This window comes from Pezoporus flaviventris, unplaced genomic scaffold (genome assembly GCF_033815535.1).
Source record: "Pezoporus flaviventris isolate CSIRO_AGI_PZ_B2104156 unplaced genomic scaffold, CSIRO_AGI_Pfla_v1 ptg000073l, whole genome shotgun sequence".
Classification (NCBI taxonomy): Eukaryota; Metazoa; Chordata; class Aves; order Psittaciformes; family Psittacidae; genus Pezoporus; species Pezoporus flaviventris.
The window spans coordinates 1,598,014-1,624,858 of NW_026892621.1; the positions used below are offsets into that span (position 1 = coordinate 1,598,014).

At 41.6% G+C, this 26,845-nt stretch overlaps 1 protein-coding gene across 3 annotated transcripts in view; it reads left to right on the forward strand.

The window, feature by feature from the left end:
• The window catches only part of PTPRG (protein tyrosine phosphatase receptor type G), a 404,913-nt gene that overhangs the window by 372,773 nt on the left and 5,295 nt on the right, over positions 1-26,845 (forward strand). For all 3 annotated transcript variants that reach the window (XM_061472858.1, XM_061472855.1, XM_061472857.1), the window contains exons 16-27: positions 5,066-5,157; positions 15,067-15,163; positions 16,844-16,926; positions 17,147-17,281; positions 17,516-17,650; positions 18,043-18,215; positions 18,730-18,865; positions 19,198-19,344; positions 21,314-21,407; positions 22,999-23,075; positions 23,502-23,630; positions 25,942-26,088. In XM_061472858.1, coding sequence (XP_061328842.1) covers positions 5,066-5,157; positions 15,067-15,163; positions 16,844-16,926; positions 17,147-17,281; positions 17,516-17,650; positions 18,043-18,215; positions 18,730-18,865; positions 19,198-19,344; positions 21,314-21,407; positions 22,999-23,075; positions 23,502-23,630; positions 25,942-26,088 — 1,445 coding nt within the window. The remainder of the gene's footprint in view (positions 1-5,065; positions 5,158-15,066; positions 15,164-16,843; positions 16,927-17,146; positions 17,282-17,515; positions 17,651-18,042; positions 18,216-18,729; positions 18,866-19,197; positions 19,345-21,313; positions 21,408-22,998; positions 23,076-23,501; positions 23,631-25,941; positions 26,089-26,845) is intronic.

The window sequence follows — 26,845 nt, forward strand, 5'->3', positions numbered from 1 at the left end:
AGGCTTTTGCTGTAGCTCTGCAGCCTTCACTCTGATCCATATTGTACCCAATGGCTATTAGACTCTGTTTTAAGTAATAGCATCCTAAATATTGATGCTAGGTATTCCAGCTGCTTGCAGAAATCATGTGTCAGATCTGTTATTTTTCAGTGAGTTAAGAGGCCAAATCCAGTCCTATGATCCCACTGGTAGGTATTTCTTTCCAATTGGGAAAACTTTTTTGGCAGACGATGAAAACTGTGAGGATATGCTACTGAGAGCGGATTCTCCATGGTTAATGTGACTAAGTGTTGCTGGTTTCATGCCTGTCATGAGCCAGGTCAGGTTTGTGCTGCCTTCAGAAAGGGCAGTGTCCCTGTCACTTCACTATTCTTCATGCTAATGAGTAGAATCAACCCATCTACCCCACAATGACAACTAATTTTTCTTTCCCTTCCCCACAAATCAATTAATCCTTTCTTACACTCATCAGCTAGGTCAGCAGGCTGATTCAGTTCACTGCTCAGCCCCGCAGGCAGGGAGAAGGGAGTGGGAGAAACCCCTCGTCCTTTGGCTGAAGCCAGCTGTGAAGTGCACGCTGAGATTTGATGGAGGTGCTTCTGAGACACAAGGGATGGTGTAGGATTGCTGAGCAGTGCAGTAAGTGGCTGCTGTTGGAGCAGATGGGCCAAGCCACGTGGCAGCTATGGCACATGAATCCAGGTGTCTTTGCAAATGAGAGACCGAAGTGCAGTCACTAACAAAGAAACGGGACGAGCTTTCACATTAAAAGTAAGGTGTAAGATACAAGAAGTGTGTTGGGTTTAGTGACTGGGTAAGATAATAGCTGAAAAACAGAACACATTTACAACGACTGAAAGACATGAGAATTTGCTTACCAAGACTTCTTCATGTGTGTCAAACATCTGGACTTCAGAAACCGCTAAACTCCAAACTAGACAAAGATAATATGGGAAAGCACTTTGGCTTTGACCTTCTGGATTAATTCCTCACCCAAAGCCATCTACTCCAATCCAATGCCGCTAAATTATCCAGTGAGCTTTTGGGCTGTAAATTAATCAAAATGAATCTGAGATCTTATTATGTGGAAACACCATGTCTTATACAATATCCTATTTTTCTTTTGAAATTGGCCCCTATTGCTTTAACCTTACAAATGCGGCTTATTAAGTGAGAGATATGGGGAAATCCTTCCTGGTAGGATTACTAATTATCCAAACTTTAAATATAACCCTGTTCAAACTTGATTGCTTTTATACACTTTGGTTTTCCTTTGAAGGTGGCTGTCTTCTCAAAGAATGTACTAAGTATTCTGCATTGTCAGCTGCCATTTCTTAACAAATGAGGTGCAAGTGAAGGTTTTTCCTCTACAATTGTTTTCTTAAACAAAGCTTTTTTTTTGCCATGCTCTCTTTGTGGCAGGAAATGAGCTGCATTGTGGCCCTCTGCTTCTGTGGTTTTGATAGCCCTCTTTGGCACTTGTCTGGGACCAGCAAGTGAAGATGGGAACTGCACCAGCGTTAAACAGTAGTTAAACCTAGTCCCCACCCCTCAGCTTCAGTAGTGTCTGATTATAAAGAATATTATTACAACTTATTTATAATAAAAAATATATACATGATCATATTAAAGTTCTGGAGACTTATGCCCCTGTCTATCTGAGATTACTTTTTTCTCTGCATAACACGAAGGGTTAGTATGTTACTGTGGTGCCAGATTCAGCTCATATTTTGAGGTGACATAAATCCAGAATTGCTTTATTGACACTAATAACACAGATGGCTAAACCCAAGCTAGACAGAACTGTAATTATATCTACAGTGTTAGAGGTGAGGGTATGTTATTAAAACATTTCCCTCTTCTCTTTGAATAATGTGTAAGTCTTGCAAAATGTGAGGATCATACTGACAATATCAAATGTCACTTCAGCTTCTAGATGGGAAAAAGTATATGGTGCAAAAGGGAATATGCTCAGAACGACTATGAGCTCCTAATTAGCTATTATAGGATTCCATTAATCTCTTCCATCGACTAAAAGAATTGTAGTCGTTGAAGTCTATTTGTCTTAAGATGGCAAGAAGGCTTAACCAAAGCCTTAGGACTGACAATAGTGCAAGGAAAAGCATATTCTGTGCATCTAGCTACGTCTGTTGGTCACAGCCGTCTTCAGATAACCTCAGAGCAGATACCACTCGGGAGTGCTGAGTGAGTATATTAGAACGTATTTTACCAGAGGTCTGGCAGCTGCCTGTGGCTAAGCATGCATATACCCCCAGCTAATGTTATTTGTGTTCCTGGGGGATATTTTGGAGTTAGAGGCCCAAATTACTTGAACACTTTTCTGTTTCATTGGTTAGTATAGCGGAGTATATCTTACATGCATGTACTTATTTGTGGCTGCTAAGAGGGGATAGGTGGGAAGCAGCCGCATCCTACCTGTCTGCAGCATGCCTCTTCCCCCTGAGCTGAGTATCCCTCAATGGGTGACCTCTGCCTGGCCTCTGCACAGTAGCTGCCAGACCTTGCACGGTCAGCAGGACCACGTTATCCCAGAGAAAGCTCGAAATTGTAAGCCTTCCTTTTGAGTTTCTGATTTTTACGGTTCTGATTTTAATCTTCCTAATATGAAATAATTACATTTGCTCCAGTGTGGTTTTCCTGACTTTGTGGGCAGCTTCAGCAGCATCGAGCTCCCACTGAGCTCATATGACAACAGTATTTCCTATTTAATTTATTTAATGTTTAATTGTTGCCCATGTTATCAAATAGAGTAAGAAACTGCATTGGGTTAAGGCTTGTGGCGGGAATCAGAAGTGAAAATGCAGAAGAGGAAAAAGGGAGGAGAAACGATAAAGGATAGTGAAAAACAGAGAAGGGAGTTAACACTAGCTATAAAGGTGGAGACATACTGCCACCATGCAGTGATGACGATGAAAAGAAAACTAAACATATTTTGCCATGGATCTCTGGTGCAGACCCATCCTTGAAATTGGTGGGAATTCAATGGCCCGGAGAGCACGTTATCTCTAATGTATTTTTTGGCTCACAGATCACAATTAAAATCTGCCTTCTGCAAAATTGAATTGACAATAGTGGTCTGCTGCAGTGAATCCTTGATCCGGGGTGGTCTCAGTTGAGTTGGACTACTCAAGGAAAAACCACAAATGATAACCATGGAACTTTGCTTGTGAGAGTGTATGAAATTGCTATCACAGCACAAGGAAATGTACTGTATGGGTTACTTTTCAGGAAGGGAAAGATTGTTTTACAGGCTCTTGCTATTGACTGCTCTTCCTATAAATCATTCCATGCAAGTGTCTTGGCTGCAAAAATATTAATCTAAATGTTGTTATAAGATGATGACGTTTTCAATATTATATGGCAAAATGTTACCATTAAATATCTTAAAGTGCCAGCATTTCTGCACGCTGCAGCTTTTTGCTAAGATGAGCATACACTTGTCAAATGTTTTGAATTCTGTATTTATTGAGTGAATGAGCATGTGGTTAATTAAAGTAGCATTACTGTACTGGGAGGTGATCAGATTGCAAACATATCGTGAACAATTGGCTCTTGCATATAAAATAGAAGAGAGTTCTGATTGAAACTGAAAACGTCAACGGATGCAAAAAGCCACCTTAGAGCATTACCTGATAAAATAAGAGTTGAGAAGTAATGACATGGTCAATATTAACTGCCATCAGCTGGAAAGGAATCAGATTGTCAGGGATCTATAAAATTCTTGCCAAAGTAGAACCTCATTTACACATACAGATCTTCATACCCTTTGCTAAGAAAAGCATATGTGACAGCTTAGAGGTTTTAGCTGCCAAAGATCTTTCACTCTGAATACAGTAAATGTCACATCTATTTATTTATCGTTAAATTTTGCTAAGTATCTGTAGAAATATTTGGATTTTTTCTATCATAATGTAGATGTTTAAAAGGAAAAGAATCCAGATTATAATGCAGCTGTAGCACCAAACCATATGGCTGCAAAATGGGAGCAAAAATACACCACTGAATTACTGGGAGTAAACATAAACTGGATGCAATCTCCAGAAGAATATTAAATGGAATATATAAATACCAGAGTACTGCCATAAAATCATGCAATCAGACAACAGTAGCCATCAGGCAGTAGATTATTTCACATGCTGAAAGTGATCACAGTTGTATAGCAATTTATGTTTTCTAAATGCCAGACTGAAAATATGAATCTTGGCAAGCGCAGTGTTTCTAACTGCAGTGGTGGTTATAACAACATCTAGGCCTTTTCTGAGAGAGGAGAGAGGAATAAGGCAGCCATCCTACACCCCAGCTTCATTAGAATCTGTCCAGAGTCCCAGCTGCTCAAAACAGTCTTGTTTGTCTTTAATTCAATTCAAGCCTTTGGCTTTTTCTTTTCAAGTAACTGTCTGTGGGTGATTTATTGGTATATTTGGTATATTTGCACTGTGCTGAGCAAGAACAAATGGTCCAGTGGAATACATACATATTCAATATTATGAATAGTGTCTGGCATGAGAGAGAACTCAAATCAGTGTGTTGCCTGTTCTTTTCTAAGAGTGAGTTTAAGTCCATTTGGATTCTCCATCATTGTGTAAAAAGGAAGACGTTAATAACTTCCAGGAGAAAAACTTGTGTGTCTGCTTAGCCTGCTGAAAACTTGCTGGGGGCAATTGTCAACTGTACTTTGATATTTTGTCTCTCTTCTTTTTATACGATGTGGAAGGAGAGGAGACCTCTTCATCCCATCCACATCCCATTTTCAAACTGCAAACAAGAACTAAATGATCCTTGAATTTCAATTCAACTTTGTAAATTAGCATCCCAGGGAACAGACTTTCAGTATTCATAATTGCAGTGCTTAAAATTAGGAATATAATATAAGGAGTTTACCTCAAAATTGGCCAGATTCATCAAGATTTCTTATTACTGCATATTGAACTAGCTCTGCCCCTGGGAACTCGGATCTAAATGATACTGAGTAAAGGCTTTTTTCTCTCCTGAAGTCTTCTGTATGAGACAAATAGCAACTCTAAATATGTCTTTCTTTCTACAGATGATATGGAAGCAATTCCAGTCAAGCAGTTCGTTAAACACATCAGTGAGCTGTATTCTAATAACCAGCATGGGTTCTCAGAAGACTTTGAGGTACGATTTAATGATCCACTAATGAAGTGTTGTTTTCCTAAAGTTAATTATGTATTAACAGTTACGGACTGCGAGACATCTGTGTGATGCTGTCATGTCAGGTGAATGCAGTGCTCAGATGTATCAGAAGAAATAGGGAAATACCAATTTGCCACCAGATATGAGCAGTGTGAGGCTGGACATTTACAGATGCTTTCTAAGCACCGCAGATTCAGTGCCTTTAAGGGGGGACCCTCCTAAGTTTTTATTAGATAGGAAAAGCTGCCTGCAATCCCCCAGGAACAACATTGAAGATACAAGCAGTTGTTTGTAAGTCCAAGTTTTTCTTACAATCTGGAGCTTGTTTTACTCTTTTTGGCCCAGAATTTGTTTCTCTTAGTCACACTGAGAAGTCACTGCCTGAGCAGCCAAAAAGATGTAAAATAATGCTTACTGTGAGTAAGAGCGGGAGAATTTGGTCTTCCATGAAAACCCAAACTGTGGGTCCATTCCTGGAGTCCTTGTTCATGCTCTGTTCAGCCAGGAAAGATTACTGTTAAAGTCATCAGTTTCCAGCAAAACCAAGGAGAAAGGCTTCAGGATTTAGCTGGTGGTATATACCCAGTGTGAATATTTTAAAGTAAGCATCTTATTACCTGTTTGGGACAGATTTTGACCTATAAATCTGCAATAAACTGGAGGTAATTCCAGAGAAGTGAAAGCAATTTCCACCTCTGGGTTACCAGATCCATATTGTACAAGCATAGTAAACATCACAGCATGAGAGCAGGCTGCAGAATCAGGCTTTAATAAGCACAAGTCAGGATTATCTGGGAAGGTTTTAGGCATAGGAAGTGTTAAGCAGAAGGAACTGCAGGAAATTGCACAGAGCTGTGCCACTGGCTTCCCCACCACTAAAAGGAGGTGTATTTGTGTGCTGCAGGTGAATCAGAGAGGCAGCTCCGCTTACAGAAAAGGCAATGAACCAAAATAGGTGGCCTAATATCTACGGCTTCTTCACTTAGTGCAGTAAAGACAAGACTGTATGCAGGAATTGTTTTTAATGGGATCATTTAAAGCATTTATTGTTGCTGTTTGGGTACTGTCTATAAAGAGTGGCTGCTTTGTCTGGTGCTCAAAAACCATTGTGTATGTTAGAAACATTTTGTATTCATGAGGAAGGCAAATGTGGAAGGTGTTAAAGTGATTTAGTTCAATTGACTGCTGGCTGGATGGCTGAGCAGGAATATTGAGGCATTTAACAATGTTGATGGTATTCAGGACAAACATTTATTCTCCAGAGAGTAGAATTTGATCAGGATGATCAAATGCGACTCACTCGTCTCAATTATGTATGAATTGCAACCCCAGTGCTATTCGTCACCACTGGGTTTTACACCATTTAATTATTCAAAATAATCAGCAACACATCTGTAAACTTGGGCTGGCTTTAAGCAGGCTTTGCTTCAGCTGTCACAAAATCACTGCCATTAACAAATGTTGGACACCTTCTGCCCATGTTTTAGCAAAGAAAAACATTGCTCTAATAGCCTTATTTTTCCTTTCCTTCTGGAGCTCCCTGCTGCAAGTGCCATGCTGTGGCAGCCAGTGGGAGAGATGGCTTTGGCCGGCTAATCCCGTTTTGGGGAGCACAGGGTCCTCTCTAAGGAGAAGTTAAATTCTGATTGCACTGCATACGCCAAGTCCTATTCTCCTTGCTGGCTTAAGATTTGGAGCACGTCTTTTGAAGTCAGTATTAGCTGCTCCAGATGTATTTCTCCACAGCTGAGGTCTTGGCTGCCTAAAGAGTAAATGAAATCTCCTCCTGGAGTAAGGAGGAACAGGAACAAGACAATCTCTGTCTGGTGAATCATCCATCTCCCTTTCGTTGCTTATGTTGGGTCCTGCTGATGCCTTGTGGGCCTGATTTTCTTCCTTATGGTTCACAGTGATAGGACAGAAGAGTGAAACCTGGGGTTTTTCACAGAGCCTGTAGGTAAAATGTTTCTCAAGTGCCTAAACTGACTCAGAGATGAGAATACCAGTTCTGAAAGCAGCTGAGGGGTAGAGGACCCTGAGGTTACATTTATACAGTAGTCACTGGAAGCAGCTAGCAGCGTAACTTCTCATGCCTGGTCATATCCAGCTATGGTCTATGTGCTGGAATTGTATCTGCCAGCTACAGTGAAGACTTAGCTAATGTTTTATGGAGAAACAGCAGGATTCCGGCTGAAACAGAAAATCCAGTATTACAGGGCTGCTAGCCTTAGGCGGAAAGTACCACGGCCATGTCATGCCTGGGGAACTCCTGAAACGAGGTATTAGGTTCTGCAGTCATACAGACTGCTTTTTATATCTAAAGGTAGAGAGAAGGGGATGACAAGAAGGTGCTGAAAAAATGTGATCAATACTACAGAATAAATCAGTCTTCCCAAAGATAGGCAGTGCACAGGGTGGTTTTAAGGAAAAAGGATCAAAAATCCTGTCAGAAATTCCTGTGTCAGGAGGTTTATGGTGGAACCTGTGAAAGAGGAGACCAAGCTGGGCACACACATACTGTGCCCAATGTCGAAGGTAAACATCCGCCATGTGTTTGTTGCTAGTTTTTGGTGTGAGGCTCTTCCTGTGTTTTTGGCAGCATGTTGTGGGTTGTGTCGAGTTGTTTTTTACATGAAGAAGACTCCTTTGAAAGTAAATGGTGTGAATACTCCCTCATCCTCTTAAAATGAGCTGTAATTACAGCTAAATATTTTGTGAACGTGCTTAGGAAGTGTTTCATGTGCAGAGGAATAAAGGACTTTGAACTCACCGATCTTGCTTTGGAAAGTACATCCAAAACAAATTCTTATTCCCTCTGGGTAATCATAGTGCAAGTGGCCAGCTTTATTGTCTGGTGATAGCTGGGCTTTCTTGTATGAACAGAATTGTTAAGATTTCCTTTGAGTCTGGTGAATTTTCAATTTTGGATATAGAAATAAAGGGCCTGATTTAATCCTGAACAACAAATAGCTTTTTAAAACAAAGGCAATGATCCTGCATCACCAGTGCTGGTCTTCGGATGAAACTTAGTATTTTACCTTGGAGTTTGTTCAGCCTACTACTGAAAACAGTTCAAGGAGGTTTTGGCTTGCTATCAGGCAGCTCCAGCACTCTCTTGCTATGGCACACAGGGTGAGGTACCACATTTTTACAGGCAACGCTGGGGCAGGGTTTGGTGGCAAGGCTGAACAGAGATTGAGAGGCTTCCGGAGCCAGAGATGATATCTACCCCTTGTCTAGCCAGAGATTTTCTTGGCATCAGTATGCTTAATACTTTTTGATTGACCTTTCTACCATAAATTTCTCATTGCCTCTTGAACCCTGCAGACTTCTAATGTCCAAAGCATCCCATAGCAATGAATTCTACGATTTGTTCCACAAGAACGGACTTCCTTTCGCTTTTAACTCATGCCTAATAACTTATCTTGATGCCTCTTAGCTTTATCATTGCAAAATATATCGCTGTTCACTTAAATGCCTCACAGGATTCTGTCTGCCTCCCTCTCATTCGCCCTTCGTCTGTTTTTGAATCTGCAGAAGTCTAAACTATTTAATCTGTTTGTTTCAGGAAACCATTCTGGACTTACAATGACTTGTTCCCTTTGTAGCTTTTTCTATTCCTTTACCATATCCTTTTTAAGATGAGGAGGCCAAAACTGTGCACAGTATTTAATGAGTGGGTTTACTGCAGAGTTCTGCAGGAGCACAGTGATGTTTTCTGTTTGGTTTTCTATTACTTTCCTTCTTCCTAACATCCCATTTGTTTTTTAACAACTACTGAACACTCAGCTGACACCTCCAGAAAACCATCAGCCGTGACCCCAAGGTCTTGTCACTGAATGGTAATAGCAAATTGGGAACCTGTCAGTATGTATGTGTAGTTAGGGTTGTTTTTCCCAAGTACATCACTTTGCATTTATCAACATTGAATTTCATTTGCTGTTTTATCACTCAGCCACTCAGTATTGCGAGATTGTTCTGCTTCCCTTCACAAACAGCTTTCGTTCTAATTATCCTGTATAATTTTGTATCATAAACACACTTTGTCTCCTCTGCAGTCCATTTAGGAATAGATGAGGTCTCTATACGGTCCCACTGGTGAAATCTGAGCACTGAGAATTCCCGGGCACGCTAGTCCCACCTCTAACCTGTTCCTATACAAGGAGAGTTTTCCTTTTGCTCCAAGACATATCAGGTCTTTAAGTAATGTTTTCTGAGAAACCTTTTCACTAACAGTTTGCAAATCCAAATATACTATTCTGTTCCAGACTGTGCTTACCTATAGACATCTTCAGGGACCTCTTCACAGTCTGTTAGAGGTGTTCACTAGCTCTGATATTTATTACCAGCGTCTAGCAGTTTGCCCCACAGAGAAGTTGGATTTAGTGGGCTGTAGTGCCTGAAATCCCTTCTGGATCTCATTTTAAAAACTGATGTCACATTTGTCATCTTCTGTTCCCCTGATAGCCTGACTATATAGGGCATGTGCCCTCCGAATTCTGGTATCAAAAAGAGTGTGAAGTGCCACCTCCCACAGTAAAGCTTTTCACTCCCTCCCCCTGGCCAGTTGCTGGAATAACACAGTAAGTTTTCTGAGTAGCTGTGTCCTTTTGCTCTGAGAAAGGAACCAAGGAAGCCAAGAAATCACCCTCCATCCCCAAAGCTAATTGAATTTCTAGACTATACTGCAGTGTTTGGGATTTTGAGATTGGACAATTTTCTTTCCCCTCCTTCCTAAGAGTGGGTTGGTCAGTGCTGCTGCAGGGATGATTAGAGGGGGTAAGTGCAATCTCTATAGACCTCTCCTGCCTGTGGCCTTGTGAGTGTAATGATTCATCGCCAATTTGGAGTCTGCACAGGCTCGCTGAACTTGGAGGCAGGCTGTCTAGCTCCCTCATCACATAAATTGAAAATATCTTTATACTCCAGCGGCACCTTCTTCTGAATGTCCTGAAATGTAAGAAAATAACATAAATCCATATCTGCAGTGATACGGCAGGGATTTGCTACCGTTATCCTCATGGTTGCTGCTGCTCGGGGCAGGGGTCACTAGCTCTTTTTAACCGGTGACCTCAGAATGTTATTCTTTAGTGGAGGGCTGCATTGAAGACAGATAAGGCTGCACTTCACACGTTTCTTGAGACTCTAAAAACACTGTGTAGTTATACTGGCATCCCTTATAGATTAGACATAGCTTACACCAGACACATGCTTGTAGCTGTATCTACGCCAAGGAATTTGGCAGTAGAAAAATGCTATTTCAAAAACATGCTACTAGCAGGCATTACTGCACTGGGAAATGGTTTATAACCTTTGCCCAAAATTGCCATAATTAGAGGTATTCTGTGCATTGCTGTACTGAAACCAAAGGAAAGCAGCACATTGAAGCTGGATGAGGAAGGATTGCTGCAGAAGAGGGTCTTCCTGGAGTTCTCAGTTCTTATCTCCCCGCTTGACTTTCCCTAAGAAATTGGCATCATGGATTAGGAGATAAAGTTGAAGAGAAGCAATAAAAGAAGTTCAGCTGTCTGGGCTTTCTGTTACTAGCCATAGTACTGTGGCCATACCCAAGGTTTCTGCTTAGAAGCCCTGCACAGGCAATGCGAGAGTTCATTCAGACTCTGACACTCCCTGCATTGTGAAGGGCAGGATACCACAAGCAAATGTTCCTCCACCCTCCTCTCCTCTCTAATTTATTTACGTGAATTTTTAGCTATCTAAATACTGTCATTCCTGTGTTGAGTCCTTTAGGTTTGTTTGTTTTCCCCTTCTTTCCAGGCTGTCCCCAGCTGCCCGCTCTCTTGAGTACCATTACGGAGTTTGTACAAGTGCTAAATTTTCCCAAAAATCCATGCTGTTCCTGTGGGATATCTTCAAATGCTGTCTGCTGTCCCTGTTGGTATGCTGGCTTCGTGTTTGCTGTGATAAACAGCAAGAGCAATACCACAGAATTCTCTAATTTGGGATAAAAATAATAGATCAAACCTGATTTTAGGGGTGGATGAACTAGCTGCTTTCGTGCTGAAAAATATCAAAGTAATATCAAAACATAGCTATGGATCTCATTTAATTTAGTCCTTCAGATTAGGATCCCTTCTTCGTTCATGATTCCTCCTCATTGCTATTCATAGGCTTTCACAGTTCAGCCCCTGCTAGGACATCGAACTCAAGTAATGGGAAACAACAGCAGCACTGCATAAGGCCAAATCAAGAGATCGAGTTCCTGCTCAGTCACTGTAGCAAAAATTCTTGCTCAAACCTTATATTGCCAGCAAGACACGGGTGCAGTTTGATTTTACACTTTAATGGAAATTCTCTGAAGTTTAGAAGAAACTAATCTGTAACTTGTTTCAGAAAGGCAATGAAAATGGGTCGTTAAACCTGGGTGTATCAAATTCCAATTAGCACTAGCATGGACAATATAATTAAAAGGTAAATCAGCCATAATAGCAGAGACTAGGACACTTTTTACAGTAACTAACGGTCAATTGAAACCATGTACTTCGCTTTCTTGGGTTGTCAATGATAAGTTGAAAAGACAGAATAAGAGCCTGTATCCATTCATCTTTGAACAGTAATGTGTTCTGCAAAGTTAAACATGAAAAGCAGCGGTGTCCTAGCCAGCTGCCATTAAAATCAGTGGAAGGGACTAAGTGGGATTAAGGAATGCCAAAGAAAATACTCTAGAGCAGAACAGTTTGTGGATGTGGTGATATGGACACTATCTGTCCTACTCCAAGGTGCCAGCAGCAGTTTTGTGCTGACTGGGAGAGGAGTTTTTATCGGCTGCAGTGAGCAGCCTGGGATCAGACCTGCCTGCAGACTTGGGTTGTAATAATAATAATATAGTCATGGTGATCTTTTAAATGCAAATGAAGGACTTGCTAGCCAGTAAGATTTAGAAATCCTAGGGTTTTCATTGCATAAGCAATAGAAAAGTCTGGGAAAACAAATACGTTATATATATAAATGTGGGAAAATGGCGTAATTAAGCTGGTGACTTTCTGGAACTTTCTCCAGGGTGATACTTACTAATACCGGGCTTCCCTCTTCTGCCAATGGGTAAATAATCCTCTGAACAGAGGCATATATAACAGGCTGCAACTAGTCTTTTCTTGCAGCACTTTGTGCATTGATGAAAGACAACCACCTTAGCTTTAATAACAAAGGAATGTTAACTTCTGCCTTACCGTCTATTAGGGGGAGCCTGTGGTTTAGTAATTTGCTGTTAGAATTTGGAGACATGAACCAGGGAAGGTAAGAGTGTGGATGACCACCCCCTGCTCTCAACCCCATCTGTCCATGCAATACTGATAGTGGAGTTGGAGGATGTTCTCAGTCCCTTTCTTGTTCAACAGCTTCAGTGTACCAAACTGCCAGTTGCATCCTGAACTAAGGGAGAGGGCTGAAGTCAAAATGGCCTTTTACTGTTCCACACTGATTTTTTAAAAGACAAAAACAATCGAAGCACATTGGGAGGGGAGGGCTTTTCTTGAACAGACTCCTTTTGCTACGCATTTGCAGTGTGCAGACATTGGAATCCACCATCACAGCAGCTTTCCAGAGTATTAAAAATTGCTTAGAAAGTTACGTGTTAAGAAAAGCCATTTTCAGCTAATCAGCTCTCACAGCATCAGACCTTCTTTTCCACTGCTGTGTTTTTCACTGCCTTAGCTTAATCTTCCTCTTCTATTAACTTTATATAGGCCAGCTGGGAACATGTTCAGTTGAGAAAACAGCATCAACATAAAAAGGTTAATTAAAATGATTAACCTCACCAACAATTCCCTTATGGAAGAATCCTATAGAATTTAATAGAAAGTGATACATTTACTATGTAGTATTTAAACTGTCAGAGAAAATTCCTTAGCAGGGAGGTAATTCCCTATTAAGTTTGTTAACTTGTTAGAGTATTTTCCACAGCACCTTATTGGATTCATCTGTTAAATTCTACAGCAATTGGCATAAATATTTCAATGCTAATAACTTCTACAAATAATTCCATAGTGATGCAGGGATGTAGAGTTTGATGTGAGGCTTTTGAGAAGCAAGGCGGTATCTTTTAGGAGCGACCTACAGTGGTGCAGCAGTGATGTTATATGATTTCTAAATGCAAAGGGAAAAAAGGTAAAATGAAATTACATTAAATCAACCTAACACATAAGTAATGCTGCTTTTCCAGTTATGACTTCAGCTGAACTGATCCTGCCCATTGTGTAATCAGAAGTCCCTTGCTTACTGGAGCTGACAGGTAGAATTAGGGGAAGCACACACTTTAATGGTGTTTTTTATTTCTGTGATAGAAATGGAACTATGAAAATTCTATTAGGGCCAGCTGGGAGTTCGGCTTGATTTGTCTTTGTCTTTGCTCAGCTCATCTCCTTGAGCATAGTATGTTTCTCCCTATGGAGGATGGGGAGGAGAGAGAGAAGCAATTCTTATTTGGGAGTGTCATGTGGATATAAAAGCTGTAAAACGTTCAAGGTTTTAGTATACTTTGCACTTTTAAAATGTAAATGCTGGGGAAGGTATCAAAATTGCTATGCAAGTCCTTTGTGAAATGTCTCCATAATGCTGAACTCTGTTACATCTGCTGTTTGTATAGCATTTCTCTTGATAATTTTTCTCTGTCACTTAGCTTGTGATCTTTATAGCAGCTGTGAGCTCCTAATGACTTTCCCTCTTAGGCAGGTTCTATACTGTTATTTTTAAAGCCTGAAGTACAAAGTAATTTGGCGCTTCCCCATATATCCTTGGGGGAAACTGGTACCGTTAGGTGCAATTTCTGGGACACATAAAAGATTTGAATAAATGTAGTTTCTTCCACAACTTTATAAACTCCAACAACTGATACATTTTTCAAACATTTGGAGGTTTAACCAAATATTTAGCGATAAAAAAGGGGTTTAGTTTATGCAGGAAGGTTGTGGTTGAATAAATAGTAGAAAATATATCTCGGAGGTGGCAGGCCACATGAGGTTTAGTGATTCAGTTTGTAAGACAGTCTCTGAAATGTGTAACACTCCAGGATAGCCTGGTCAATGGGAATAGCTGCTTTTCTCTGGGGTCAGAGAAAAGACCCTCCATTGTCCCATTCTAACAGCCCTGTATTCTGTTTTGGACAATGAAAGTAAGAGGTAAGTTAAGAACTAAAAGTATTAATGGGGATTAGGTATGTAACCTACAGCCTCAACTAGACAGAAGTCTGCATCTCTAAACACCTTGGCAAGCCTGGTCTCTTTCTGCTTTGTAAATGTATAAATACATGAATACAACCTTTTATCTTTTTTACTGTATTGTGGGCTGTTAATCAGTGTCCCAGAGGTGGTATTCAAAGTATTTGCTGTTATCTTCAGAGTTCTATTTTATTTATATTTCAGAAAAGGCATCTCTCTGCAGACAACTAACAAAAGGTCAGCGCCAAACTTAAATGTCAGAAACCCTTTTTTGAGAGGTTATAAGCAGAGAAGTTGTCCAGCACTCAAAGTCTTGTGCTGAAATGCTTTTTGTGCTTAATTTATTACATTGCACTGGCCACTCTTGCCTTTAAGGGACTCTCTTCCTTCCCAAGGAGGGAAAGAGTAAAGCATCACAGGAGATGTAGTCCAGAAGACAGATGGGCTGCTGGTCAGAGGAGACAGTTGGTCCTCAGGGTGCTCAGAGTGCATCTGTCACCAAGTGGAGAGGAGCATAACTGTACACCTGGCAGCAGCTAACACAGCCCTGTTTAAGCAGACCATATCATACAGGACAATACTGGAAGACTGTGTTTTATCCCGAAATTAAGATATCAGTACTCTGAATGTGGGGATTTTGAGCTGTTGCAAGAGAAGATAAAGCTCAATTTTCTTGAAGTGATGCATTTCATGTTTGAATATTTTTCATGCCCAGGAAGTGCAGCGCTGTACGGCCGACATGAACATCACTGCAGAGCATTCCAACCACCCCGACAACAAGCACAAGAACAGATACATCAACATCCTAGCCTGTAAGTAAGCACTGGCTGTAAGCACAATGCATCAAGGCACTCTCCTCTCACAGTGTGTGTGTGATGGGAAAAGGCAGGTAGCTTCGAGTTACCTTACTACACAGAATAAACATGTTCAAGTATGGCTGGGAGATAATTTCCCTACCAAAGGCAGAGGATGTTTTGACCTCTCTGTCACTCTGGATTTCATTTCTGGATTTCACTCCAACTTTTATTCTAAAATATATTGCAGTTTGATGGTCCAAAAGTAGTTTTAGAAATACCAGTTTGGTATGAATTTAAGTGGAGGAATAACTGGGATAAATTGGTCAGAGCTCTTCTGCCTGCTAATGTCTGAAAACTGGCCTTTGCATAGTGTGGAGCAAAGAGTTTTATTGATGATTCCTGAGATTCCTTTATAGCCCCAAAGGTGCTAAATCTCACAGAGTACATCTGCTGTATTTCAGCCTGCTTCAGCTGTGCGTGTGACTTGGACAAACAGTGATCTCTGTAGCACAGTGCGGGCTTTGCCTGTATTCCTCTGAGAACTGCAAATCTGGGCTCTGCTCTAGAATGCAAATCACTGCAGGTCAGGGATGGAAAGCAGTAACTTCTTCCATATTGTTCTCTGATATGGAATGAATGGCAGATGCAGCAGTCACTGTGAACTACAAACAAAGATGGAGCCACTGATAAAAACTTTGCAGTGTTCATAAACACTGCAATAAATCTGGAATGTTGTTGATAATATAGGAAGGGTGTCTCTAACAGATTCTCAGATGTAATCAAGGTGCCAGCTAAGGACCAATTCACAGACCTGTAAAAGACTTGCTGTTACATGGCCTTTGACAAGGGGATTCATTCAACTTTTAGACATAGATGTCTGGTCCCTCTAGGCACAGAGGGAGAAGTACCATTGGAGGAGAACTGAAGCAGGCATTCCAGTCCTCCAGATTGCCCATGGGAGAACCTTTCTCTATTGAGAGGCACTTAAGGAAGGCAACTGAAACCACATTCTTCATGCTTAAAGTTAGCCCAAGTGTCTCATCTCTACACATGCTGGAAGTGCCACCCAGCCCAATGCTGCTGCCTTGGAGCAGAAGGACTGCAATATTTTCTCTGATTTAAGTCAAAGTCAAGCATTTGGGCGGAATAAAAAGAGGAGCTAAAGAGTGTAACCTAAAGTGTAACCTCTTGGTGTGATGAGGATGGTGAAGGAGTAAGAACATTGACTCGGATCCCAGAGCCAGTAGAGCTGTGCGAGCCCAGCAGTGGAAGATAATGATCTCAGACACTGAGCCAAGCAAGGGCAGCTGCAACACCTGTGAGGGCCAAGCCGGTGTCTCCACATGGTGTTACACAGCCCTGTGAGGCTCTTTGAATCACACTACACTGTATGATGTGGATGATCCTAGAGATTGTGCTCCTAGGGCTCCAGTGTCCTTTAAAGAGAAGCTGCCCCAGCATGAACCACATACTTGAAGGGATGTGAAGACTCAGGACCTGAAGACTCAGGACCTGCTATGATGAGCAGATGAGCCAGACCAGATGTTCCCATTTCCCATTCACCTCCTATCCAAGGCTGATTTCTTCCATGTATGAGTAAAGGCTACTCCAGTACCTGGGAAATGGAATGTTTACCTGCAGTTCTGCACTGTGTTTCCTTAATGCTCTCTTAATGCTCTGTTTTTCATCCTGCAGATGATCACAGCAGGGTAAAGCTAAGGCCTTTACCAGGAAAAGATTCGAAGCACAGTGACTACATTAATGCTAATTATGTCGATGTAAGTTGTTTGAATTGGTTTGATTTCTCTGACTCTGAATCCTTCCACAAGGAGGGAGTATTGCTGCTTGTGAAGTGGTTGTGTTTTCCAGCTTCACCTGAAAATTTTGCTACGAATTCCTCTCTCTGAGAAAAGCACCTTTCTCTGTTACCTTTAAAATATTGATATGTCTGCCATGATACTGCTTTCATCTCACTTGGCATTATGGTTTTCTTTGAAGGGTTACAACAAAGCAAAAGCCTACATTGCTACCCAGGGACCTTTAAAATCTACCTTTGAAGATTTCTGGAGGATGATTTGGGAACAAAATACTGGAATCATTGTCATGATCACAAACCTTGTTGAAAAAGGAAGAGTAAGAGATTTTCTAGTTTATTAGCAGTTGCTTCTTACCACATTCCCAAATCATGGGGGCAGAATTTGGTTTTGATGGTTTGGGATATGATATATATTGATGTATAATATATACCTAACAGAACAGAAGGATACATAGCTAGCCATGATTTTACTTCTTTAAGAAGCTCTAAATACAAATGTAAAGCAACAGCTCAAAGCCTCAGCCAACCCACCCAACTGTGTCTTTGTTCAGAGGAAATGCGATCAGTACTGGCCATCAGAGAACAGCGAGGAGTATGGGAACATCATCGTCACGTTGAAGAGCACAAACATTCATGCCTGCTACACTGTGCGCCGCTTCACAGTCAGGAACACAAAGCTGAGAAAGGTGAGTAAAGCCTTCAGTGTTCTCATCCGGAGGCCTTCTGGCTTGTGTAGGATGCAAGGCACGCAGGAGCAAAACTCAGCGTTTGCATGGGGAAGTTAAAGTAGCAGGTGGATGGGAAACCAGTAAGCAAAGCCAGGATTACAAGGAACCTGGTGAAAGGTTTAACCTGTATTTCTTTTTCTGAAGTTCACTGCTGCTTTGGTGTCACAGTCATTGCTGTTTTTACCTGTTCCCACATGGATTTTTCCTTGAACTCTGTCTCCACCTAGCAGGAGGCAGAGCTGCAGATTTCTTTTGTTAGAATCCAGCAGTTTTTCAGCTGAGCATTGAGTCTCTTTCCGTGCTTCTCATCCCAAATCTTTCTGTTCTTTCTGTGCACACTTTGCACTCAGGGTCAGAAAGGAAACCCCAAAGGGCGGCAGAACGAGAGGACGGTCATTCAGTATCACTACACCCAGTGGCCTGACATGGGTGTGCCGGAGTACGCTCTGCCTGTGCTGACCTTTGTTAGGAGATCCTCTGCAGCCAGAACCCCAGACATGGGACCAGTGGTGGTGCACTGCAGGTATGATGGGTGTGAGTGACTACTTCATGGCAAGCATCCCTAGCGCACAGCAGGTGCTCTTACACACCAGCTAAGACAAACACAGGCTGGAGCAACCTTGGTGGCCCAGAAGAGCAGCAGTTCGGTACAGGGTGGATGTCTACATGGCTTCTTCCAGCCAGTACCAGTAACAACAGCAGTGGAGACAGGGCCAAGTGTTGGGGCAGGTGAAATCCAAGACTGTGGTAGCCCCATCCTCATTGTCCTGGCCTGTGAGCCCAGATTTGGTGGCACAGCCATGATGGCTTCTTTTGTATTCGTCCTCATCATGCAACACAGAGATACCCACAGAAGAGAGGAAATACATACTGGTAAAATTCCCAGAAAATGAAGTATTTTGCTGAGAAACTTTCATGGTTGGGGCTAACAGAAAAACTAAAGCCTGTGAACAGGAATATTTGCTTAGTTCTGCTGTTGTGATCATTTACTTTCATCTGCCTGTATTATATAGGTTTCTGTTATGTTTTTTTTATAGTGCTGGTGTTGGCAGAACTGGTACCTACATTGTGATAGACAGTATGCTGCAACAGATAAAAGACAAAAGCACAGTAAATGTCCTGGGTTTCCTGAAACATATCAGGACACAGCGCAACTACCTCGTCCAGACAGAGGTAAAAATTGCAGCAGGCTTGAATTTAAAGCCATGTCCATTGTATGCTGTAATCAAAAAGAAAACATTTTTCTGTTACATCCCTATAAAAATTTAATATATCACTGTCACTTTTTGCTCTCGGATGTCTCTCTTCTTATTGACCAAACACTTCAGATTTGGTTTTTGACTTAGAGTCGTACGTGTGACACTTGTAAATGTTTATTCTGGACTTGGCCATACTTGCATGGGTGCCTTGTTTTGCACATCCTTCCTTTAGTGTGCTCTACCCCTTGGTTAAAGCCGGCTGTTTAGTTTATTCCAAGTGCCTACATGACATGCTTGTTCTTCTAGGAGCAGTACATTTTTATTCATGATGCCTTGTTGGAAGCCATCCTTGGGAAGGAGACTGAAGTATCTGCAAACCAGCTGCATATTTATGTTAACAGCATCCTCATACCTGGCATAGGAGGGAAGACGCGACTAGAGAAACAGTTCAAGGTATCACCGCCATCCAGAAGGACCTAATTTCCCTACTCTCTCTTGTATGGTCTGTCTTCAACTGTCAGTTGTCATAGATAAGGAACCAAATCAGAACACTTGATTAGCAGCTTTTGAAGTGTTGTTCTCCACGGTCTTAGCTAACGCTGCTGGAAATCAGTATTAAAACTCTTGAAGGCAGAAGCGAGCAGAGGCACGTGGACACTGTTTTGGAGTGTGCTGCTAGTCTCCCTGGTCCCACAGGGGCTTGGGTGTTCCTGAGTCTGTGGTTACCTTGGCTGAAAGTCTTCTTCCAATCTATGGCTCTCCTGCATATACGTGGAGAAGGACATGAAATGAGGTTCTTCACAACTGTGGCTGCCCCATCTCTGGCAGTGCTCAAGGCCAGGTTGGACAGGGCTTAGAGGAACCTGCTGTAGAGGAAGGCGTTCCTGCCCATGACAGGGGGAGTGGAACCAAATGATCTTTAAGGTCCCTTCCAGCCCAAACCAGTCTGTGATTCTGTTACGTTATAAAAAATGCTTTAAGACCAGGAAACACACTAGGCCTTTCTCGTTGCTATTAACTGTGCTTGCTGCTTTTCCCTGCTATGTCATAGCTGATTTCATCCTGGCCTAATTTATTTTTTGCTCAGATCTCCTCTTTGAAACCTAAGATTTTGTGATTACATTTTATTTGAATGCCTTTAAAAATATTTTGTGAGACTGTGTATCATAAGATTATACATGACATCTGTTTTCACAGATAAACTCGCTCAATAACTACCCAAGGAACTGAAACCATTAAATTATACCAGGTGCCAAGCTATTCAAAAACCAAACAGGCTTTTCTCCGAATTCACTCACAGAAATCTCGGTACTTCTCCATCAGTCAAGACATTCCAGATGCTTAATTACTAAATTAAAGAAACAAGTGCAAGCACAAGCAAGACACACACAAAATGCAGCAGGAGAAAAGGATTTCTTGTTAAAAAAATTATATGTATAAATATGAGTATATACATCTAGATTATATGTATAAGGATAAACGTACACATATAAAATGTACACATTAAGATGTCTTCTGATGACTTGTGGCAAACTTTCAGTACCTTGAGTGCCAATTTCAGAAATTACTTTCTCTACCAGCATTGCGCAGGTATTTAGAAACCCCATAAGTTCTAATGAGGCCTATGCCAGTACACAGATGAGTTGAGTGCTGCCTTGTTTAGAGTGCATTTGAAACTGGGACGTGACCAGCAGCAATTATTTGATCTTTCTCTCTCTTCTGCTGCTGCCACAGAGCTGGCAGAAAATGACTTGTGTTCATGCCCTGGTACAGTGGTTTACATTCAACCATCTTAGAGTAAAATTACGCTGAGTAATGAGTTGCTAATGCAGGAAATGGAAAAGCCACCTTCACTCTCTTTGCTCTGGGAGAATCTGGGTGAATATTCAAATAGAATCTGCCTCCCTGATATCTTTTTTTGTGCCTTTAAGCCGCTCAGAATGAACTTGGCAGACCAGAGAATGTAACCCATGGCATCCCTCAGATCTTTGGTGGGTTCCCCAAAGGCCTGGCAGAAAAAGAGATTCTACAGGAATGATCTGGCTTTTATTTTGGGAGAAAACATAGGGGTTTTGTTCTATTTTTCTAGCTCTTCTTCCTTGAGAACTGCTGCTGATTGAACATACCTGCAAGTCTATGCAATATACTCTTAAAGATACCTAAATGTAGTGTTCAGTGAAAATACATTTTAATGGAACTTCATTTTCAGGATGTTTCGATGCTGAGAGCTGCAGAAATCTTTTTATCCGTTAAACATGTTGTATGAAAAGGATGATTTCCATTGGCATCTCGAGTAGTTTAAACAAGTTTAACAATGTAGTTTATTCTCCTACTAATGCATTTTCACAGGAGTTGGCAAAGAAACCTCCTGTCTCCATTTAGAGCACTGTGAGGACTGACTTACTACTTTATTCTTTTTCAGCTGGTTACACAGTGTAATGCAAAATACGTGGAATGCTTCAGTGCTCAGAAAGACTGCAACAAAGAGAAGAACAGGAACTCATCAGTTGTGCCATGTAAGATCGCATCTTTGGTTTGATTACTGCCTAGCATAACTTTTTGTACTGAATTCTCCTGGTTTTATGCATGAAAAGGCATAGCCACTAGGAAGGAGAAATGTAATCTTTTGTTCAGGCCGGGCTGTCTTGTCTTTCCAAATTACCCTGATGAAACTGAACAAAAGAAAATAGTGACAGTGTCAGCCAGATATACTGTCCAAGTGAAATGTTAATTTGAAGTGCTTAAGAATTTGAATTATTAGGTAGGGGATAAAGCTATATAATACTGAGAGAATTACTTTGATACTGCTCTCAGCTCAGGTGAGATCTCCCAGTGTGATTGGCACAAGTTGTTTGTAATTCAGCTACTACACTCAGTTTCTGCCTCTGAGCCTTCCCCAGATATGAGGGTGTTTAGTGCCCAAGGACACAATTTCACAGTCATTAACATAGACTCTCTGCATGGTTGCCAGGCAGTATGAGCAAACCAAGCGTGGGCACAGCATCATTGCCATCACATTACCAAGGGCATACAGGACAGATGATAGCCAAGCTAGAGAGCCTACAAGGATGCTGGAGAGGGGCTCTTCACCAAGAGCTGTAGCAATAGGACAAGGGGTAATGGGTTTAAACTTAAACAGGGGAAGTTTAGATTGGATATAAGGAAGAAGTTCTTTACTGTAAGGGTGGTGAGGCACTGGAATGGGTTGCCCAGGGAAGTTGTGAATGCTCCATCACTGGCAGTGTTCAAGGCCAGGTTGGACAGAGCCTTGGGTGACGTGGTCTAGCGTGAGGTGTCCCTGGCCATGGCAGGGGGTTTGGAACTGGATGATCTTAAGGCGCCTTCCAACCCAAACCATTCTATGATTCTATAAGCTTAGCACAAAGTAATAATGGCACAGACATGGAGTTTGTCAATTGAAAGGAAAGTCATCAGGATCTATCTTAAACCCAAATGTGAATGGGGAGAAATAATCTATATGGCTTTGCACTGCATGTCCTGTCACTGCAGTGATTTCAGTTTGACACTTGGGGCCTGTCAGTTGGTTTGAGGATGTTGTTGAATCCAGCCCTCAAACACGGAGGTGTATAGCTCTGCTGAAGAACACACTCACACTTCTGGGTGGTTAGCCATTAGGGAAGGGTTTTGTCTCTGGAGGTTCTCTCACCCTCCAGCTGGGAGGAGTGAATGATGGTGGTGCTGTGGAGTGATAGGGAAAACAAAATAAATCAGCTGGGTTTGTGTGCTGCTGGAGACAAATGGAACACTACAGTCAAGAATTACCTGAAATTCCCTGTTATCACTGCATATACTGTTATTTGGTAATTCAGCCTGCTGTGAAAATCTTTGCTATAGTAAAATTTGATTCCTGAAATTACTTTGTCCTTGTGGGAATATTGTGCAACATTCTCTTTTATATCCTGTGTTAGCAGGCAATGCTTTAAGTCAGTTAAAGTGCTGGCCTGCTCCTGCGGGAGATGGGAGCTGCATGCTGTTTGGTTTGTTAACATCTGAGAAATTCTTACTTTCTTCATTGTGCCATGAGCAGACTTTGATCTTTTTGTTTTTACCTTTCCTTTTTCTTTCTGTTTCATTTTAATCTTACAGCTGAGCGTGCTAGAGTGGGTTTGGCACCACTGCCTGGAATGAAGGGAACAGATTACATTAATGCCTCTTATATCATGGTGAGGAAGCCAACACCTAATTACAAAGTAAAATCAATTCTAAGGTGCTAAATGCCAGATGCCTGTAATTGTCTTAATTCTGTATGTAATGGCTGTGTATTAACAGATGAGATTTTAACACCTTCCCCATAATGTAAAGCTATTAGCTGTGTTTTATTAAAGATTGTTGCCTAAAAAAATTAAATACAAGGTGCATTTAGGTGGAATGTGTATTTCTGTAAGATAGTCAGATAAATAGTGGGATTTAGAGTAAATGAAAACATCAGGGACTCTGCAGAATGGAAATGGAATTATAAAATTATAGCATGTGTGAAAATATTGTGGAATAAAATGGAATAGGGTCATTATGTGTCCCCAAAGATTAAATTAATGCTTTGAAAGTGTTGAAAGTAGTAAGTAACCATGTGGTTTGTTTTGCTGCAAAAGGGCTACTACAGGAGTAATGAGTTCATCATAACCCAACATCCGCTGCCACATACGACTAAAGATTTTTGGCGAATGATCTGGGACCACAATGCACAGATCATTGTCATGCTGCCGGACAACCAGAGCCTGGTGAGTTAAACTGTACCTCCCTGCACAGTGCTGCAGCCAGTTTTTGAGCTACCTTCTCAAACTTTGCTATAGCTTGTTATAAAAAGACAGGTTGGAGACGTGGGGCTTGATTTTTGCTCTCCCTTTCTGCACTCATCCCTGGGAAAGACACCTTGAGCTGGATGGATCACAGTGCTCACAGGCAGCCCACTGGTGATGACAGCCTCTTAGAGGCCAGGCTGGTCTAGTGGAAGGTGTCCCAGTTCATGGCAGGGGGGTTGGAATTAGATGAGCTTTAAGGTCCCTTCCAACACAAACCATTCCATGGTTCTGTGAAAGCTCCTGAGGGCTGCCTGGATGGCAGGATGCAAGACAACGATGTTACTGAGTGGCCAGGGCCATGGGTAAGGACTTTGGGAGGAGCAGAAATACAAAGCAGGGGCAGTAGAATAGTTGCTTGTTTTCCCAGGGGCTTAAAGCTGAGGCCATGCAAGACTATGCTTATTCAAGGTTACAAATGCTATTTTTGATGAAAGTGAAAAGCAAACATATATGTTAATTTAAGTGGAAATAACGAGACAGAGGGAGAGAGAATAAGGAGACCCAGGTGAAATGCTAATCACTACTTCCAGATTTACTAGCATGTCTCAAGAGGGCGTGTTGAAAAGGATAAAGAACTAAACAGTCCTTTTTTTCATGCATGCATCACTGAGGTGAATAGATGGTTATAGAAGAGAATGGAAAAGAAACCACCTTCATTACAGCAGGAAAATAGCAGTCATGAGGGGCTACTAAAGAGGCAGCAGTCAATATGCTTCCTGCGTGCTTTGCGATGAAAGGGACTGCAGGCAGTGCAAGGCAAAGAGCCTTCAGAGCAATCAGATCAAATCAGAAAGCACTAATGGAATGAAAGTGTGTCAGGTGAAAATGAAGAGGCTGATCTTGTTTTTACAAGTACATGGAATAGCTCTGCAGAACAATAGTGATTAAAAGGTAAAGGAGGAATGCCGGATTCAGCCACATCCCTTGCAAGGATGCCCGGTCCCTTCTTTCATCTCCGCTGTTCCCAAGGCGGAGGCTGGCCTGTGGGGCAGTGGAACCCATGTGTTTGCTTGATGGTTAGCGTGGCTTGTGTTGGCTGGCACAGGACTGAGACAGTGGCAAGGTGCTGAATGTGTAATGCCAAGGGACAAGGTGATAATGCAAGCTACTTTCTGCATAAGGACCTGTCACTTTCTCCAGCCATATTACATTGCTTGCTAGCACTTCTGCTTATTTAGGGCAGATTGTCAAGGTACTCAGAGGACTTAGGACCCCGAGTCCCATCTTCAGAATAAACATTTAAGGCCCAAATCTCAACAGTATCTTGCATATCAGGTGCGCTGAGTCTCCAGGCCCACAGAAAGAAGCCTGGTTTTGGAGATGTGCTCAGGGGTGCAGTGGGATGAAGTAGGTTCGTAGTTCATGTTTTCTCACAAGTTTAACATGGGTTATTCAGACACAAGCGTGCAGTGCTGTACATGCTGCCAGAGCAGCTTCTGTGCCTACACTGCAGGGATGATAGGCTCCTAAAGCCAGGAGGAGAAACAGGCTTCGCAGGTGTGTGGTGACAGAGCCTAATTTCCTTTCTCTGCTGTAAATTAAGAATTCACAGTTTTTTCTTAAAGAAAAGCTTTCTGACAGCCTGTTCTCTACATCCTGTCAATTAGGCTACTGCAGCACTGAGCTTCCTCCACCATTCACAGTCTCACTGAGGTTTTACAGTGTCCCTTCAGGAGAGGAGTTTTTCTGAGGACCTTGCATTAAGTTAAGCCGGTGTTTTTTTCAAGGCTAAGAACATTTGGGTTTCTTCCTTTCTCCTCCCCTTGCTCCTAAAAAGTCAAGCCCTACAAAAGCGTCCATCAGTCTTCTACCAGACCTAGTGCACAGACCTTGAGTTTTGGATTAAACCACAATAAACACAAATTAACAATAACAAGCAATTAATCTTTAAAGGTCAGTGATGTTTTTTCTAAACCGGTATCTGATTTTCATGCAAAGCTGTGTAGACAGGAGGTAATAAAACCTGGGATACAATATAAAGGTTCAATATGAGTGAGCAAAGATAAGCATTTCCCTATGAAACCAATTAAAAAGTAGACATTACCTGTTTGGACACACAGAGGAAGGATCTGGCAGCTGTAACAGTAAATCTGGTTTAGACAGAGATGTTTTTTAAAGGTGAGCTGCTGATCATCTCTACTTATCAAACCAATTTTTTGATCCACTGGATTTTTCAGACACACACAAGGGGTCTGGAAGGCTGTAGTTGTGTGTTCTTTCATTCCTTCAGGCAGAAGATGAGTTTGTGTACTGGCCAAGTCGCGAGGAATCCATGAACTGTGAGGCCTTTACTGTGACCCTTATCAGCAAAGACAGACTGTGCCTCTCTAACGAAGAGCAAATTATCATCCATGACTTTATCCTTGAAGCAACCCAGGTAAAATAAACCTCCAAATATGGGTCTTGGCTTTTCACCAACATGTTATTGATGTCCTTTAAATATGGAAGGAGAGTTCAGAAACAGTTCTGAAGATGATTTACTGGTAAATGCATGTGCATGCATGTTGCTCACAGGGGAGAGGTATTCTCGTTCGCTCCTTCTCCATCTCACTTTTACTTCCAGGTAGATTCTTCTAGCTAGTAAGACCATAGTATTAATTGTCTTATTTGAAAGTGAAAACACTGTTTTTTACAGTTACACAAGTAGATTTAATTATTCTTTGTAAGGGACAACCAAGGTTTATTGTCCTATTTTTGCTTATAAAATTCAGGTTATATTTATAAACTTATAGTTTATTTTGAGGGGGTCTTAATTAAGGGATTTTATGTGAGGACATTGGTTTTGAGCTATAAACCTGCCTCTAGTCTGCTCTCCAGATTGTGGCTGGATTTTGCTGCAAAACATCACTTTGCAAGCCCTTTAAAATTTGAATTCCTTGGTTGCTCTTCACTTGGTTGACTTTGGAGCTATAGGGGCTCTGAGAGAGGTTTATGTGGATGCAAAGCCCTGAACTCAAATATAAAATCATTTCTCAACTAAACATTTTGTTAGAGTTGCATGATTTTAGGGCATTCACTGTTACAGAGATACTACAGCCTTGTGTCTGTTGTCTTCCTTCTATATAAACTGTGTGAAAGAAGAAGGTATCTCTTCGGTTTGTAGTGAGGCTCTTCCTTCTTTCTACCTGGAGTAG